The sequence below is a fragment of the Lithobates pipiens genome, unplaced genomic scaffold (assembly GCF_037356315.1).
Source record: "Lithobates pipiens isolate NorthernLeopardFrog02 unplaced genomic scaffold, aLitPip1_a1.2 Scaffold_47, whole genome shotgun sequence".
NCBI classification, from domain to species: Eukaryota; Metazoa; Chordata; class Amphibia; order Anura; family Ranidae; genus Lithobates; species Lithobates pipiens.
This window is the reverse complement of record NW_027507871.1, coordinates 1,843,991-1,863,322: the sequence shown is the minus strand read 5'-3', so window position 1 is coordinate 1,863,322 and position 19,332 is coordinate 1,843,991. Positions and strand designations below refer to the sequence as shown.

Genomic DNA, 19,332 nt, shown 5'->3' with positions numbered 1-19,332 from the left:
GATTTCCATAGGGAAGCTGGAGTGATGTATAGTAGATATAGAGAGAGGGGTTATTCCCATAAAGCCCTTAATGGGATTGTAAAGTGAATTTTTTTTTTTTAAACAAACATGTTATACTTCCCTCCACTGTGCAGCTCGTTTTGCACAGAGTGGCCCCCGAACCTTCTCTTCTGGGGTCCCTCGGCGGCTGTCTCTGCTTCCTCCCGCAGGTACTTCTCACGTTCATGTGAGCTCCCTCCCATGGTGAGAAGCACCTGCGGGCGCGCTCCCGTGATACAGCCGACGGCTATAGCCGCTCGCTGTATCACACGGCCCCGCCCCCCCCGGCGCGCTGCGTCATTGGTTGTGATTGACAGCAGCGCAAGCCAATGGCTGCGCTGCTTTCCATCCATCCACTCCAGCCAATCAGTGGCCAGGCTGAATGGTGGAAAGGACGGCAGGGGGCGAGCGTGGGATTTTCGAGGGGTCAGGTAAGTAAAATGAGGGGGCTGGGGGTGCAGGCACTGTCAGATGTTTTTTCACCTTAATGCATAGAATGCATTAAGGTGAAAAAACATTTACCTTTACAACCCCTTTAAAAGGGCCCGTAAAAAGGCATGGACAAAAGATGGGAGGGACCTCTTGGTTGAGAAGCAGGGAATCCAAAAGAAAACATGTAAAGAATCCCCGCTAAAGGGTAATTACCACCTATGGGGCCCAATGGGAACAAGCGAGAAGTGTGCTCCAAAAAAATTGGGGAATTTTAACCAAATCCGCTGCATTTGCTGATCTCGTAGGTCCCCATCCCCAACTAGTTGCTAGAAGGGTCGTAATCTTAAAGATACTTTAGCCCATTCTGAATATACTAGGGTGTGGACTACCAACTGGTAGATCTACCTCCCCTCAAGGGCATGTATGCATGCGGGCACTGCCAATATGTCTCAATTTGTAGACAGAATAGTGGTCTTCACTAGGGTTGTCCCGATACCACATTTTTTAAGACCAAGTACCGATACTTTTTTTTGTGTCAGTAGCTTTTTATTTAATTTTTTTCTACAAGTTTTTATTACTTTTTACAATTTATATTATATATATAAAAAACGGAGGGGGAGCGGAGGACGACGGAGGGGGGGACCAGAGATGAACATGGAGGAGCGCACGGAGGGGGAGCGGAGGACGACGGAGGGGGGACCAGAGAGGAACATGGAAGAGCGCATGGAGGGGGAACCAGAGAGGAACATGGAGGAGCGCATGGAGGGGGAGCAGAGAACAAAGGAGGAGGGGACCAGAGATGAAAATGGAGGAGCGCATGGAGGGGGAGTGGAGAGAACCACGGAGGGGGGGGGGGGGGGGGGAGGACCAGAGATGAAAATAGAGGAGCGCATGGAGGGGGAGTGGAGAGAACAACGGAGGGGGGGGGGGGGGGATGACCAGAGATGAACAAGGAGGAGCGCATGAAGGGGGAGCGGAGGACGAAGGAGGGGCGGATCAGAGATGAACATGGAAGAGCGCACAGAGGGGGAGCGGAGGAGGGGACCGGAGAGGAACATGGAGGAGCGCACGGAGGGGGAGTGGAGGATGATGGGGGGGGGGGGAAGCGGAGGACGATGGGGGGGAAGCGGAGGACGATGGGGGGGGGGGGGGGAGCGGAGGACAACGGAGGGGCGGACCAGAGAGGAACATGGAGGAGCGCACGGAGGGGGAGTGGAGGACGACGGAGGGGGGACCAGAGATGAACACGGAGGAGCGCACGGAGGGGGAGTGGAGGATGATGGAGGGGGGGGGGGGGGAGCGGAGGACGACGGAGGGGGGACCAGAGAGGAACATGGAGGAGCGCACGGAGGGGGAGCTGAGGACGACGGAGGGGGGACCAGAGATGAACATGGAGGAGCGCATGGAGGGGGAATGGAGAACAACGGGGGGGGGGGGGGGGGGTGGGAGGACCAGAGATGAACATGGAGGAGCGCATGGAGGGGGAGCGGAGGACGAAGGAGGGGCGGATCAGAGATGAACATGGAAGAGCGCACAGAGGGGGAGCGGAGGACAATGGAGGAGGGGACCGGAGAGGAACATGGAGGAGCGCACGGAGGGGGAGTGGAGGATGATGGGGGGGGGAAGCGGAGGACGATGGAGGAGGGGGGGAGCGGAGGACGACGGAGGGGCGGACCAGAGATGAACATGGAGGAGCGCACGGAGGGGGAGCGGAGGACGACGGAGGGGGGACCAGAGATGAACACGGAGGAGCGCACGGAGGAGCGCACGGAGGACGACGGAGGGGGGACCAGAGATGAACACGGAGGAGCGCACGGAGGGGGAGCTGAGGACGACGGAGGGGGGACCAGAGATGAACATGGAGGAGCGCATGGAGGGGGAATGGAGAACAACAGAGGGGGGGACCAAAGATGAACACGGAGGAGCGCATGGAGGGGGAGTGGAGAACAACGGGGGGGGGGGGGTGGGAGGACCAGAGATGAACATGGAGGAGCGCATGGAGGGGGAGCGGAGGACGAAGGAGGGGCGGATCAGAGATGAACATGGAAGAGCGCACAGAGGGGGAGCGGAGGACAATGGAGGAGGGGACCGGAGAGGAACATGGAGGAGCGCACGGAGGGGGAGTGGAGGATGATGGGGGGGGGGAAGCGGAGGACGATGGGGGGGGAAGCGGAGGACAACGGAGGGGCGGACCAGAGAGGAACATGGAGGAGCGCACGGAGGGGGAGCGGAGGACGAAGGAGGGGCGGACCAGAGATGAACATGGAAGAGCGCACAGATTGGGAGCTGAGGACAACGGAGGAGGGGACCGGAGAGGAACATGGAGGAGCGCACGGAGGGGGAGTGGAGGATGATGGGGGGGGGGAAGCGGAGGACGATGGAGGAGGGGGGGAGCGGAGGACGACGGAGGGGCGGACCAGAGATGAACATGGAGGAGCGCACGGAGGGGGAGCGGAGGACGACGGAGGGGGGACCAGAGATGAACACGGAGGAGCGCACGGAGGAGCGCACGGAGGACGACGGAGGGGGGACCAGAGATGAACACGGAGGAGCGCACGGAGGGGGAGTGGAGGATGATGGAGGGGGGGGGGAAGCGGAGGACGACGGAGGGGGGACCAGAGATGAACACGGAGGAGCGCACGGAGGGGGAGTGGAGGATGATGGAGGGGGGGGGAAGCGGAGGACGACGGAGGGGGGACCAGAGATGAACACGGAGGAGCGCACGGAGGGGGAGCGGAGGACGACGGAGGGGGGGACCAGAGATGAACACGGAGGAGCGCACGGAGGGGGAGTGGAGGATGATGGAGGGGGGGAAGCGGAGGACGACGGAGGGGGGGACCAGAGATGAACACGGAGGAGCGCACGGAGGGGGAGTGGAGGATGGTGGAGGGGGGGGGGAGCGGAGGACGACGGAGGGGGGACTAGAGATGAACACGGAGGAGCGCACGGAGGGGGAGCGGAGGACGACGGAGGAGGGGACCAGAGAGGAACATGGAGGAGCGCATGGAGGGGGAGCTGAGGACGACGGAGGGGGGGACCAGAGATGAACATGGAGGAGCGCATGGAGGGGGAGTGGAGAACAACAGAGGGGGGACCAGAGATGAACACGGAGGAGCGGATGGAGGGGGAGCAGAGAACAACGGAGGAGGGGACCAGAGATGAAAATGGAGGAGCGCATGGAGGGGGAGCGGAGGACGAAGGAGGGGCGGATCAGAGATGAACATGGAAGAGCGCACAGAGGGGGAGCGGAGGACAACGGAGGAGGGGACCGGAGAGGAACATGGAGGAGCGCACGGTGGGGGAGTGGAGGATGATGGGGGGGGGGGGAAGCGGAGGACGATGGAGGAGGGGGGGAGCGGAGGACGACGGAGGGGCGGACCAGAGATGAACATGGAGGAGCGCATAGAGGGGGAACTGAGGACAACGGAGGAGGGGACCGGAGAGGAACATGGAGGAGCGCACGGAGGGGGAGCAGAGGATGATGGAGGGGGGGACCGGAGAGGAACATGGAGGAGCGCACAGAAGGGGAGCGGAGGAGCCCAGGAAGGAACACAGAGGACGACTCATAGGGGAGCCGGAGGAGGATACAGGGGACACTCAGGAAAAATCGGTGCGGTGGCGGGGAAGTTCTAATCACCGATCTCCCTGTGTTTCTCCTCCTCTCCGCGGCTTTCAGCTGCTTTATTGAAAGCCACACAGAGGGATCAGTGATTATAACTTCCCCACCTGAGGGTCCGGGTATCGGGTGAAGTATCAGGAGTATGTGCACAAGTACTCCTGAAAATACTCGGTATCGGTCCCGATATCGGGACAACCCTAGTCTTCACCGATGCGAATCGGAGCGCAGCGTTTCAAATTAAAACCGTTATCAATTGCGCAACCTCCAGAGTAATTTATATGCTGGAGTGTCCATGTAAGAAGTACTATAGAGGGAAAACACCTAAGTAGTATTAGGAATCTAGGCAATGAGGGGAATAAGAAGAAGAGAGGCTATGGCCCCCATTAGCATTACATTTTGCAGACGTTCATGGAGGCAGTACGGCTGGTATTGGGATTAAGGGGATTTATACCCAGAACCTGCCATCATGTGATTTTCATACCATCTGTCTGCAAAAAGAAAAAAATTGGGATTTTTCGGCTTAAAACACTTACGCCCCTGGGTTTGAACACTGAATGTAGCTTCCAGCCTTTCCAGCCCAGCTAAAAAAAAATTCAATTCGCTAGGGACCTAAATACTATACTGGAGGCCACAATCTGCCCTGGCGACTTGATGTGTGCGAATCCACATGGAAGATCCTGTTCCAGACTGGTATATCTATTCTTCTATACATATGTCCATTCATCTACAATTTTTATATAGGACCTGCGGTTCAGGGTCTGTGTGTTTTTCTTCTTTCACTTCCCTCTGTGCCTTGATCCCTCTATCTATGGGAGGGCCAACTGCCTGTCCCCATCCACCTTTCACTCGAGTCCTTCTGGCCAGCAATAAGATGTATCTGTGGTGTTCAATTGGAAGGTCAACATCTAGAGGTCACCTTAGGAATTGCGGTATTAAATTAAATTAAGTTTGGCCTGCGAGAGAAGGGTATAGGCCAGTGATGGTGAACCTCGACACCCCAGATGTTTTGGAACTACATTTCCCATGATGCTCAGCTACACTGCAGAGTGCATTAGCATCATGGGAAATGTAGTAACAAAACATCTGGGGTGCCGAGGTTCACCATCACTGGTATAGGCAATCGTTTCAGATCCCTCCCATCCTTGATAAAACCCATGTGATTGGGTGAAACATGGCGGTCACGATACCACGGCATTGATGTTTTTACACCACGGATGAGGCATCGCGTCACGTCAGCGCAATACATACTTTGCGGGTAGTGGGAGCCACACTCGTCTAAACAACAAGGACGGCGTGTTCAGACGGCTCAGCAATACTACGGCGTAACAGGTGGACCTGTACCGCGATACTCCCTGGACTTCTACTTGGCAAGCGAACATTCCGGATGACTGAAAGACTTTCCTACAGACCTAATGGTTGGGTGAGCGGACTATTGGTCCTGTGACCGTCTAATCACTCCATAGTTTTGACTTGCTGATTAGCTTTTACCCACTACTGTCCACATCATTACACCTCCCACCGAGCCACCCCTGTCAATATGTTGTTGTTTTTTTGAGGCTGTAATATAGTCAGTGGCTGGATGCCCCCCTCACAGTCTACACCAGGGATCCTCAAACTACGGCCCTCCAGTTGTTGAGAAACTACACATCCCATGAGACATTGTAAAACTGACATTCACAGACATGACCAGGAATGATGGGAATTGTAGTTCCTGAACAACTGGAGGGCCGTAGTTTGAAGACCCATGGTCTACACCATTAACTGCTCACAATCAATGTAGCCTTCTCAGTGGTACTGGCTCTATAGGGTGGGGGCTCAAAGACCAATGGTGGCTGCATATGTCCCGATGGTGCTTGACACCTGGACGTACGTGCCTACTTAACCGCCAACTCCTGTATTTGGCATCTAATCCTATTAAGGTGTATATGGCGTATGCTTGCTGTATGACATGACGCAGCTGCTTTTACACAGACGTTTGTCTTATTTAATATAGAATCTCGGTGGTGGTGGTGGTGGTGGTGGTGGTGGTAGTAGTGGTGGTGGTGGTGGTAGTAGTGGTGGTGGTGGTGGTGGTAGTGGTGGTAGTGGTGGTGGTGGTAGTAGTGGTGGTAGTGGTAGTAGTGGGTACCTAGTTTCTGTGTCCTTGTTATTTAATTGGGCAATAAAACTTTTTCCCTATAAAAGCTGCTTGGTCCTCCCGTGACTTCTTTTCATGGGTCTTATACTGGCGAGTCTAATGGCGGGACGTTGGACCTCTAATGCACAACCATCTGGTGGTACAGGGCCTATACTATGAGTTGATGGTTTTCATTTTTTCTACATGATCTGAACATGGATCACACTTCCAAAAGCAAAGCAAGTCTATAGGCTGAGCTTCAGATGGATCTTTGGAGCCTGGAGATAAACAATGGAAGAAACCTGGTATTGCACCCCACAATGCACTGACTACGGTTGCAATGCTCTGCAGGCGTCAAGAGAAAAGACTCATTTAGCCATTTTTTATTTCATCAATTAGTAAATCTACGCAAAGGTGAACTATGCCTTGGATGAAAAAAAAGGAGGATAGAAGGGAGCTGCTTAAAGAATGAAATGCTTTAAAGAAGAGAGGGAGGCTTGAAGGGAGGGAGGAAGGCAGGAAAAAAGGGAGGGAGGCAGAAATTATAAGAGAGAGAGCGCGAGAGCGAGGGGGGGTGGAGGGAGGGATGGATGGAGGCAGGAAGAATTAAAGAATTGAAGTAAGGGAGGGAGGGAGGCGGGAAGAATTGAAGGAAGGAAGGGAGGGAGGGAGGCGGGAAGAATTGAAGGAAGGAAGGGAGGGAGGGAGGCGGGAAGAATTGAAGGAAGGAAGGGAGGGAGGGAGGCGGGAAGAATTGAAGGAAGGAAGGGAGGGAGGGAGGCGGGAAGAATTGAAGGAAGGAAGGGAGGGAGGGAGGCGGGAAGAATTGAAGGAAGGAAGGGAGGGAGGGAGGAAGGGAGGCGGGAAGAATTGAAGGAAGGGAGGGAGGGAGGCGGGAAGAATTGAAGGAAGGAAGGGAGGGAGGGAGGAAGGGAGGGAGGGAGGCGGGAAGAATTGAAGGAAGGGAGGGAGGGAGGCGGGAAGAATTGAAGGAAGGAAGGGAGGGAGGGAGGAAGGGAGGGAGGGAGGAAGGGAGGGAGGGAGGGAAGAATTGGAGGGAGGGAAGAATTAAAGGGAGGGAGGGAAGAATTGAAGGGAGGGAGGGAGGAAGGGAGGGAGGGAGGAAGGGAGGGAGGGAGGCGGGAAGAATTGAAGGAAGAGAGGGAGGGAGGGAGGAAGGGAGGGAGGAAGGGAGGGAGGGAAGGAGGAAGGGAGGGAGGAAGGGAGGGAGGAAGGAGGAAGGGAGGGAAGAATTGGAGGGAGGGAAGAATTAAAGGGAGGGAGGGAAGAATTGAAGGAAGGGAGGGAGGGAGGGAGGAAGGGAGGGAGGGAGGAAGGGAGGGAAGAATTGGAGGGAGGGAAGAATTAAAGGGAGGGAGGGAAGAATTGAAGGAAGGGAGGCTTGGAGGAAGGCCTTTAAAGAAGAAAGGCCTGAGAAAGGGAGGCTGGAAGGGAGATCAGTGCAGAGCTGAAATAAAGCAAATAATGAGGAAAAGTAAGGCATCAGAAGAAGGAAAAGGTGAGGAAGGAAAGAGAAGAAAATAAGGAAGAAGGGGAGAATTGAGAGAAGGAAAAACAAAGAATGGCGGGATCATGGATTAGTACAAGCCTGGCTGTAAAGGTGTCTATAGAATTGAAGGATAAACACTGAACAGGAAATGGAAGGTAAAAGGACAGGAAGTAGTATAGTATCCAGCATGGAAGACTCACCGTAGATCGAAGGGCTCTCACTGCCTGATCATGAGAGAAGCCCATGGATATAATGGTGGCTATGTGCTCCTCTGATGGGGGGTCTCCTCCGGGAGGGACTGAAGATGGTGCACTGACCCCGGATAAAACCAGCGGCTGAGCAAAGTCTGCAGAGAGATTTTGAATAAAGCAGATTTAGAGGATATCCCAGAATGTGAGCGAACTCCACACATCACCCTGCCTGCCTGAGCTTATACAAGTGCTGCGATAGACCCCGACACCTCTATGCTCCGCCGCGACACGCCCGACACCTCTATGCTCCGCCGCGACACGCCCGACACCTCAGAGCTCCGCCGAGACACGCCCGACATCTCAGAGCTCCGCCGAGACACGCCCGACATCTCAGAGCTCCGCCGAGACACGCCCGACACCTCAGAGCTCCGCCGAGACACGCCCGACATCTCAGAGCTCCGCCGAGACACGCCCGACATCTCAGAGCTCCGCCGAGACACGCCCGACATCTCAGAGCTCCGCCGAGACACGCCCGACATCTCAGAGCTCCGCCGAGACACGCCCGACATCTCAGAGCTCCGCCGAGACACGCCCGACACCTCAGAGCTCCGCCGAGACACGCCCGACATCTCAGAGCTCCGCCGAGACACGCCCGACATCTCAGAGCTCCGCCGAGACACGCCCGACACCTCAGAGCTCCGCCGAGACACGCCCGACATCTCAGAGCTCCGCCGAGACACGCCCGACACCTCAGAGCTCCGCCGAGACACGCCCGACATCTCAGAGCTCCGCCGAGACACGCCCGACATCTCAGAGCTCCGCCGAGACACGCCCGACATCTCAGAGCTCCGCCGAGACACGCCCGACATCTCAGAGATCCGCCGAGACTCGCCCGACATCTCAGAGCTCCGCCGAGACACGCCTGACCTCTCTATGCTCTGCTGTGACACGCCTGACCTCTCTATGCTCCGCTGTGACACGCCTGACCTCTCTATGCTCCGCTGTGACACGCCTGACCTCTCTATGCTCCGCTGTGACACGTCTGACCTCTCTATGCTCCGCTGTGACACGCCTGACCTCTCTATGCTCCGCTGTGACACGCCTGACCTCTATATGCTCCGCTGTGACTGCATAATGTGCTGAAGAGGGCCTCATGCTGGATATTGTTTTCCCTGGACTATCCTTTACCTGGGTCATCCATGTGCGACATCACCCATGTCATGGCCGCCTCGGCTCCACTGTTGCCCGTGTAGTATACAGCTTTGCGACACGCTTCAGTCGGGAATCCCATCTCTACCAGCTGTGTGACCACGGACTCATCCAACATGGGAGCTGTGATGGAAAGGACAGTTGGGGGTGAGGGGGTGTAGAGGAAGAGGCATACCCAGCATGCAGGGAGAGATGGAAGGGCAGGTCAGATTTATAGATTCCAGGAGAAAAGGAGCAGGGAGCCCACAGGCAGACCCCCTCCCCCTACACACACACACACAGGGAGCCCACAGGCAGACCCCCTCCCCCTATATACACATACAGGGGGGTCCTGTACAGAACACCCTCACACACAATCAGAATACATTCACACACATACACAGAGGCAGCACACAACATAATGGAGAGAGCAATCCTACGGGTGTACAGATATCACTGGTGACATGGATACTGGGGGGTGAGGTGTGTGTGGTGGGGGGCAGATATCACTGGTGACATGGATACTGGGGGGTGAGGTGTGTGTGGTGGGGGGCAGATATCACTGGTGACATGGATACTGGGGGGTGAGGTGTGTGGTGGGGGGGGCAGATATCACTGGTGACATGGATACTGGGGGGTGAGGTGTGTGTGGTGGGGGGCAGATATCACTGGTGACATGGATACTGGGGGGTGAGGTGTGTGGTGGGGGGGGCAGATATCACTGGTGACATGGATACTGGGGGGTGAGGTGTGTGGTGGGGGGGGCAGATATCACTGGTGACATGGATACTGGGGGGTGAGGTGTGTGTGGTGGGGGGCAGATATCACTGGTGACATGGATACTGGGGGGTGAGGTGTGTGTGGTGGGGGGCAGATATCACTGGTGATATGGATACTGGGGGGCGAGGTGTGTGTGGTGGGGGGCAGATATCACTGGTGACATGGATACTGGGGGGCGAGGTGTGTGTGGTGGGGGGCAGATATCACTGGTGACATGGATACTGGGGGGTGAGGTGTGTGTGGTGGGGGGCAGATATCACTGGTGACATGGATACTGGGGGGTGAGGTGTGTGTGGTGGGGGGCAGATCTCACTGGTATGGATAATGGGGGGTGAGGTGTGTGGTGGGAGGAAGATCTCACTGGTATGGATACTGGGGGGTGAGGTGTGTGGTGGGGGCAGATCTCACTGGTATGGATACTGGGGGGTGAGGTGTGTGGTGGGGGCAGATCTCACTGGTATGGATACTGGGGGGTGAGGTGTGTGGTGGGGGCAGATCTCACTGGTATGGATACTGGGGGGTGAGGTGTGTGGTGGGAGGAAGATCTCACTGGTATGGATACTGGGGGGTGAGGTGTGTGGTGGGGGCAGATCTCACTGGTATGGATACTGGGGGGTGAGGTGTGTGGTGGGAGGAAGATCTCACTGGTATGGATACTGGGGGGTGAGGTGTGTGGTGGGGGGGGGGGGGGGCAGATCTCACTGGTATGGATAATGGGGGGTGAGGTGTGTGGTGGGGGCAGATCTCACTGGTATGGATAATGGGGGGTGAGGTGTGTGGTGGGGGCAGATCTCACTGGTATGGATACTGGGGGGTGAGGTGTGTGGTGGGGGAGGGGGCAGATCTCACTGGTATGGATACTGGGGGTGTGAGGCACAATGCCCCCCCCTCCATTACTTCCTATGGGATTGTGTCTGGTGGTCTAAGCAGTTAGATGGATACGGGTTACTCGGCTGGAACGGAGAATGTTTGGAACGCGTTTCGGGGACAAGGATCTGATTGGAGGGCTCACACTCGGCTGCCTCTGTCGATCGCTCGGCACGCAGTCCCCGCCCCCGCACACAGCAGTCACATGATCCACAAGAGGCGGAAACACTAACATGTCGGAGAGGAGAAGTGAGGGGAGCAGTACGAGTCGTCATCATCGTTGCCATAGAAACCAAGGCTACCTTTGGGCTCATCTGGGGTCACCAATGGGGGGGCAACGTCTGGAAGTTCCTCCTCACCCTCCTGCAAACCCCCGCCGCGAAACTGGGAGAGGTCCAGCTCCTCCGGGACATCGATGGAAACGTCTGAGAAGAGAAAGAAGGTCTTGCATGGGACGGGTTTGCACACACCGACTATCACAACGGCTCTGCAGTAGGGATAACCCCATCAGTGCGCTTACTGCTCCTTCACCGTCCAATCAGCAGGATTGGGGAGGGGGGGGAGGACCAAGGAAGCAGCTACACCTACTTATCACATGGGTCCATCATCCCAACCCCCTCTACTTTAGTCTGCCCCTCACTTACCTCAATATCGGGGGGCTTCTCTTCTCCCTGCAGAAACGATAACGCTTGCTGACCAGTCGCTGTCGTTATACGGCGGTAGATCGGCTCTCTTGCGTGAATCGCCATAGCTGTACGTTGGCGCGGTTGTGGGCGGGAGGCCGCGCTCATGCCTGCGGGTTGAGCGGACTTTGCAAACAATGCAAATCCCCGTTCTGACGGGGGACATGTGAGATCTACTTCTCCCATTGATAGGGAACAGCGACCTCCGTTATGTCCCTGGTACCCCATCCCCCTCCCAGTTAGAACACGCTCAGGAAACAGTTAACCCCTTGATCTCTCCCCCCCCCCCCCCCGTGTTAACCCCTTCCCTGCCAGTGACATTACATTGATCAGTGCTATAAAAATACACCGATCAATGTATAAATCTCACTGATCCCCAAAATGGGCATTTGGGATTTACATTTGTCCGCCGCAATGTCGCATTCCCACCAAAATCCTTTACCAGTAAAATAAAAGTCCCCAAACCTATCCCATACTTTGTAGATGTGAAAACTTTTATGCAAACCAATCAATATAAACTTATTGGGATTTATTTAACCAAAAATGTGTGTGAGAACATCGGCCTAAACTGAGCGAGAAAATTGTTTATCTTTTTTTTTTAGGATATTTATTATAACAGAAAGTGAAAATAAAATGTTTGTTTCTTCAGAATTGGGGGAAATTGTTTATTTAGCAAATAAAAACCGCAGAGGTGATGAAATCCCACCCAAAGAAAGTTCTATTGGTGGGGGGGGGTCAATTTGTACAAAGTCGCACAACCGCGCAATTGTCAGTTTAACCGGTTCCCGACCGGCGCACGCCGATGTACATTGGCAGAATGGCACAGGCAGGCATTTTGGCGTACAGGTATGTCTTAAATGCCTCCCTGCCATCGTGAGTGCGCCGCCGGCGTGCTCACGTGCTGGGCGGGATCCCAGTGAGTCCGGTCGTGGGTCCCGCGGACTCAATCACCGCGGGGTATACCCGCGATCGTCTCACGGGACGGCTGAACTGGGAGATGCCATTATAAACAGCATCTCCCCGTTCTGCCTAGCAACAAGTGATGCTGATCTCTGCTCCATGTGATTGGAGCAGAGATCAGTGTTCACTAAATGAAAGCCCAGCCCCCCCACAGTTAGTAACACGCCCCTAGGAACACTTAACCCCTACACTGCCACCCACTGGTTAACCCCTTCACTGCCAGTTTGTGTACAAAGTCCCACAACCGCGCAATTGTCAGTTTAACCACTTCCCGACCAGCGCACGCCGATGTACGTTGGCAGAATGGCATGGGCAGGCATATTGGCGTACAGGTACGTCCAATCTTAAATGCGGCCCTGCCACCGCGAGCACGCCTGCGGCGTGCTCACAGGGCGGCTGAACTGGGAGATGCCATTGTAAACAGCATCTCCCCGTTCTGCCTAGCAACAAGTGACGCTGATCTCTGCTCCATGTGATTGGAGCAGAGATCAGTGTTCACTAAATGAAAGCCCAACCCCCCCCACAGTTAGTAACACGCCCCTAGGAACACTTAACCCCTACACTGCCACCCACTGGTTAACCCCTTCACTGCCAGTGTCATTTACACAGGAATCAGTGTATTTGTATAGCACTGATTGCTGTATAAATGACAATGGTCCCAAAAATGTGTCAAAAATGTCCGACGTGTCCGCCATAATGTCGCAGTCACAATAAAAATCGCTGATCGCCGCCATTACTAGTACAATTTTTTTTTTTATTAATAAAATTGCCATAAAACTATCCTCTATTTTGTAAACGCTATAACTTTTGCGCAAACCAATCAATCGCTTATTGCGATTTTTTTTTTACCAAAAATATGTAGAAGAATACGTATCGGCCTAAACTGAGGGAAAAAATGTTTTTTTTATATATTTTTGGGGGATATTTATTATAACAAAAAGTAAAAAATAATGTGTTTTTTTCAAAATTGTCGCTCTATTTTTGTTTATAGCGCAAAAAATAAAAACCGCAGAGGTGATCAAATACCACCAAAAGAAAGCTCTATTTGTGGGAAAAAAAGGACGTCAATTTTGTTTGGGAGCCACGTCGCACGACCGCGCAATTGTCAGTTAAAGCGACGCAGCGCCGAATCGCAAAAAGTGGTCTGGTCTTTGGCCAGCAAAATGGTCCGGGGGCTGAAAGTGGTTAAGTGACGCAGTGCCGTATCGCAAAAAATGGCCTGGTCATTAAGGGGTTAAAGCAGCCTTCTCCTCCTGCACAGCCACATCATCTAAATCAGGGATCTGCAATTAGCGGACCTCCAGCTGTTGCAAAACTACAAGTCCCATCATGCCTCTGCCTGTGGGTGTCAGGCTTGTGGCTGTCAGAGTCTTGCTATGCCTCCTGGGACTTGTAGTTTTGCAACAGCTGGAGGTCCGCTAATTGCATATCCCTGATTTAGATGTTTCTACAGAAAACTACAAGTCCCTCCTGCCACTGCAGCAGACAGGACCTGCGCTGATAAACCCCTCACTGTTCTAGTCCGGTCCAGAGACAGGAGGAGGAGTCTGCAGGAGCCCTGCCCCCGCCATGTGCTGATCAGGGCTCAACGCATGGCATAAACGCACATTTTTTATTGTATCTATGGGGATGCATTACATTTTTGCAAAAAAGGAAGATTGTGGGGAAGAACCAATCAGCTTCCAGGTTTGATTGAAGAAGCTCCATGCAGAGCTGCACCAGATTCTGAGCCTGGGAGCGATCTCAGACATCGCATGCGATTCGCACCGCCATGTGCAGTGCCAGTTCAGCCATACGGTTGTATACAGTTCCAGGTCTGAAGTCAAATTCGATACGCATAAAAAAAAAAATTGCATTGAAATCGGATGGCCTGAGTTCGATTCCTGTGCGAGTTCACAGTTTGCACTGCGATCTGAGAACCGATCGGGGGGGGGGGAGGGGTCATTAACATTGTATTGCGGATGCGGGAACCCGCAGAGAAATCGCACTGTGTGAACCCGGGCTGTGTGCTCCACTTTTAGTAAACCCCCACCCCCCCCGGGCCTCTAAGGCTCCGCCCACATCTTGGCGTATGGGAGGGGGCGACGATCGCGGTAAAAATCGCACAAATGGAATCGCGGCACACCTGTCACCCAAAAGAAGCTTCTGCATTTCTTTTGCTCGACCGGCTTCCTGTGATTCTGTTCAGCGATATTTTACCGCGATTGACACCCGACGAATGGCGGGAACATCGCGCCCGCGGTGCTATTGAAATTGGCGGGCACCGCGCCGGGAACTTGCCGATATTGCGAATTGCGGGCAGAATCGCGGAGATTCAGAACGCGGAGATGTGAATGGAGTCTAAAGGTAACTTGAGTAAAAGAAGGAAGCTGCCCCTGCTGACCCCTCATTCTGAAGATGCCAGTTGCCTGGCTGTCCCTTTAATAACGGGGATGACATCACCATCCTTACCCAACTTCTTGGGCACCCAGTCCAGGCCGAACGTGAACTTCTTTATCTGAATAACAAGATAATCGGGAAAGGAGGCGAATCGTGACGTCCTGAAAGGAGACATAAAAGGAAAATGATGAAAAGACCGAAATATAAAAGGGAACGTCTTCTACCCAAATACACAACGTCTGCAGTCCGCCTACTTAAGTGCTGAAGATTTGGCCTGCAGGGCGGCGCTCCAAAACTCATCCAACTGTTCTGGGGCTGCAAAGGCCTGGAGGCAGCAGGTGAAGGGGATGCGGGCGCGTACCAGCTCCGGAGGGGGGCGGTGATCCTGCTCCGCCTGCAGCTTGGCCTGTTCATAGGCCGAGAGCTCCTCTGTGTGACACAAAGACAGAAAACATCTATGAAGAGGAGAATCCACATGTCTAAACAAATGTCGCCTGTTCTCTGTGTGAATCACAATCGTGTTTTCTCTGGGAACTCAGAGCTTTATCTGCTGAATTGGCAGATAGTGAGGCGGCCATCTTGGGCTTGGCTCAGCACATTATGCCAGGAGCCAAATTACCCCCCAGCATGTCTTTAGAGTACGGGAGGAACCCGCAGGGGCAGATTCTATAAAAAATTTAATATAAAAATGGACACCAAAAGCATTCTAGTTTCCATATAGCAATGATTACGTTCGATCCCTACACTCACCTTTATTTAATGCGGCCTCCATGGGTACGGGAAGCTGCAGGATATACTCCACCCTCTGCGTGTATTTCACCTTCTGAGACGCCAAGCACTTAATCTTCTCCTCCACCAGAAACCGGAACACTTCGTTGGGATTGGATGAGCTGCGGCAGTTTCTCTGCAGGAAAAGAAGACAGTTTGGACCTCACCAATCAGGAGATTGGGGGGGGGGGTATTTATTTCTGGGGTAGAAAAGCTGCAGCCTTGAGGGGCCACTGAGGAACTACCAGCCCCAGCACACCATGGAAAAGGCTGACTAGTAGGGAATGCTGCGATCCCATCATACCTCTTCTGTGTTCTTCAAGCCGAGTACATCAATATATTTGGGGCTCTACTAAACCCAGGATCCCCAAGTCAATACCCCTACGGAATAAGCTACAGGGTGGTTTGCGAGTTCCTAACTTCCTTAATTATCATCAAGTGGTCCAACTGACCCTTTGCCATGCCACCGAAGTGCCCCTGTGGGTAGGCCTGGAAGCCATAGACTTAAGCCCGGTATAGGTTTCTAATATTCTTTGGGTACATCGCAAGCCTAGAATTAAGCCGATTACGCAGCACTCTCTCCAATGGGACAGACTGAAGCCTTCCCTGTCCTCCAAGGCACATTGTGACTCTGATGGACAGATTACTGGGGGGGGGGGGTGGGGAAGACCCGGCTTTCATGGTGCACCAATGACAAAGTCAGAGACAGATGGAGTGTCCTAAAGAACGATTTTAGGGACTTGGGAGCTAAATTGAGGAGAAGGACCTCCAAGGTCATAGTCTCAGGAATAGTACCGGTACATGGAGCCACACCAGAAAGGCCGAGGGAGATTAGGGAAGTAAACAAGTGGCTGAGGGGCTGGTGTAGAAAGGAGGGGTTTGGGTTCCTGGAGGACTGGGACGGCTTCTCAGTCGATCACCAGTACTATAGAAGGGACGGACTGCACCTAAATGAGGGATGAAGCTAAGGGGGAAATAATACTGGGAGTATGCTATAGACCCCTAACCTGAGGGAGGAGGGGGAGGGGGATCCCCTATCACAATTTGGATTAGCAGCAAGGATGGGAAGTGTTATCATAATGGGGGATTTTCATTATCCCGACATAGACTGGGCGGAGGGAACCGTGCATTCATCTAAGGCTCGCCAGTTCCTAAATGTCTTGCAGGACAATTTTATGGGTCAGATGGTAGACGCACCAACTAGAAATAAAGCGTAACTGGATCTACTGATTACCAACAATACAGACCTGATCACGGATGTGGAAATACGGGGCAATTTAGGGAACAGCGATCACAGGTCAATTGTCTTCACACAATAAGGGGAATACAAAGACACTGAATTTCAAAAGAGCCAACTTCCCTAAACTACAAACCTTACTAGAAGGCATAAATTGGGATAAAATCTTAGGAACAAAGAACGTGGAGGAGAGATGGGTTTGCTTTAAGAGCATATTAAATAAGGGCATTAGCCAATGCATCCTATTGGGTAACACATTTAAAAGAGCGAACAAAAGTCCTAGATGGCTTAACTCCAATGTAAAAATGCATATAAAAGCAAAGGAGAAGGCCTTCAAAAAATACAAGGCTGAGGGATCATCATCAGCATTCACACTTATAAAGAATGCAACAAGAAATGTGGTTGTGAGCACTGAACTTATTCTCTCTGGAGAAGAGACACTTGAGAGGGGATATGATTTCTATATATAAATACCGGACTGGTGACCCCACAATATATAAATACCGGACTGGTGACCCCACAATATATAAAATACCGAACTGGTGACCCCACAATATACAAATACCGGACTGGTGACCCCACAATATACAAATACCGGACTGGTGACCCCACAATATACAAATACCGGACTGGTGACCCCACAATATATAAATACCGGACTGGTGACCCCACAATATATAAATACCGGACTGGTGACCCCACAATATATAAATACCGGACTGGTGACCCTACAATAGGGAGAATTTTTTTTTGCGGAAGGGAGTATAACAAGACTCGTCGTCATTCATTAAAATAAAAAGAAAAGAGGTTTAACTTTAAACTATGTAGAGGGTTCTTTACTGTAAGAGCAGCAAGGATGTGGAATTCCCTTCCACAAGCGGTGGGCTCAGCGAAGGGGCATCGATCGTGTCAAAAAACTACCAATCGCCTGAATGGGATATACAATCTAATACTGACATATAATCACACACATGGGTTGGACTTTTTTCAGCCTCACCTTCTATGTGGTATCCACATCCCGGATCCCCTACAATGGAGACTGATCACATCCCAGCTCACCTCCACCATGTTGATGAAGTGCAGGAAGTACTCCTGGGCATCCTGCTGACGGTTGGTTGAAAATTCAGGGTGTCCCTTGCCGATAAGTGACTTGAACATCCGCGGTGCAATTCCGTCCTGTATGCCCTGCAGAAAAAGATGGAGATGTAGGCGGAGCAGAAAGACAGACTTGGATATACATACACCAAAGCCCCTCCCCCCGGGGCATACATACCGGGGAATGGAGGTACAGAGAGGCAGCATGAACGCTGACTTCACACTTACCTCATACATACATGAATATAACATTCATACACGCTTATTATACAATATATTCCCAAAAGTATTGGGACGCCTGCCTTTACACACACACATGAACTTTAATGACATCCCAGTCTTAGTCCGTAGGGTTCAATATTGCTTTGGCCCACCCTATGCCCTTCCCCTCTTCTGGGAAGGACATCCACAAGGTTTAGGAGTGTGTCTATGGGAATGTTTGACCATTCTTCCAGAAGCATGAGTGAGTTTGGGGTGGAGGAACTTAGAGAGGAGGGCCAGCTTTAAAAAAAAAAAAAAAAAAAAAATGTAAAAGTCAGCAGCTGCAAACACTGACTTTTAATAAGCAGACTTAGCTGTCCAGGGCGCCCGAGGCTGACCCATCCCTTGGCTCTCGGGTCCCGGTGCCGCCATTTCAACAAAGGGAAACAGGCAGTGGAGCCTTGCGGCTTCACTGCCCGTTTCCTACTGCGCATGCGCGAGTCACGCAGCGCTTTGTGAATGGGACGCGCTGTGTTCTGGGACACACAGCGCGACCCATTACCCAGAAGACGACTGCACGGAGGAGAGAAGACCGAACATCACCACGGAGGAGGAAGAGGCAGATTAGGACGATATGCCTCGCAACAGGCATTTCTGGTAAGTTTAAAAAAAAAACATTTTTTTTTCTGATTTTTTGCTAATTTTTTATGTACTTTTGTTTTTCAGGGTGGCCTTCCACTTTAACTAACCTGCACAGAGTCCTGACCTCAACCCCATAGAAACCCTTTGGGATGAATAAGAGTGCGGTCACCTTCACATGGAGGTGTTTTACGGGCATTTTTGTAAAACACCCCTTCTTCAGCCCCAGTGTGAAATCCAGAGTGGGCTCACACCGGGGCGGGGCGGCACCTACGAGGATAGGGCGCAGTGCAAACCCAGTGTGAAATCCAGAGTGTGCTCACACCGGGGCGGGGCGCGGCTCCTACGAGGACAGGGTGCAGTGCAAACCCAGTGTGAAATCCAGAGTGTGCTCACACCGGGGCGGGGCGCGGCTCCTACGAGGACAGGGTGCAGTGCAAACCCAGTGTGAAATCCAGAGTGTGCTCACACCGGGGCGGGGCGCGGCTCCTACGAGGACAGGGTGCAGTGCAAACCCAGTGTGAAATCCAGAGTGTGCTCACACCGGGGCGGGGCGCGGCTCCTACGAGGACAGGGTGCAGTGCAAACCCAGTGTGAAATCCAGAGTGTGCTCACACCGGGGCGGGGC

General features: G+C 53.2%; 1 protein-coding gene across 4 annotated transcripts in view; it reads right to left on the bottom strand.

The window, feature by feature from the left end:
* Positions 1 to 19,332, bottom strand: part of USP5 (ubiquitin specific peptidase 5) — a gene marked incomplete in the record, with an annotated part of 74,129 nt that overhangs the window by 1,205 nt on the left and 53,592 nt on the right. For 2 of the 4 annotated variants that reach the window (XM_077467101.1, XM_077467100.1), the window contains 7 exon segments: positions 7,917 to 8,062; positions 9,096 to 9,239; positions 10,976 to 11,167; positions 14,837 to 14,925; positions 15,019 to 15,193; positions 15,515 to 15,668; positions 17,829 to 17,954. In XM_077467101.1, coding sequence (XP_077323227.1) covers positions 7,917 to 8,062; positions 9,096 to 9,239; positions 10,976 to 11,167; positions 14,837 to 14,925; positions 15,019 to 15,193; positions 15,515 to 15,668; positions 17,829 to 17,954 — 1,026 coding nt within the window. 4 annotated transcript variants of the gene reach the window in all.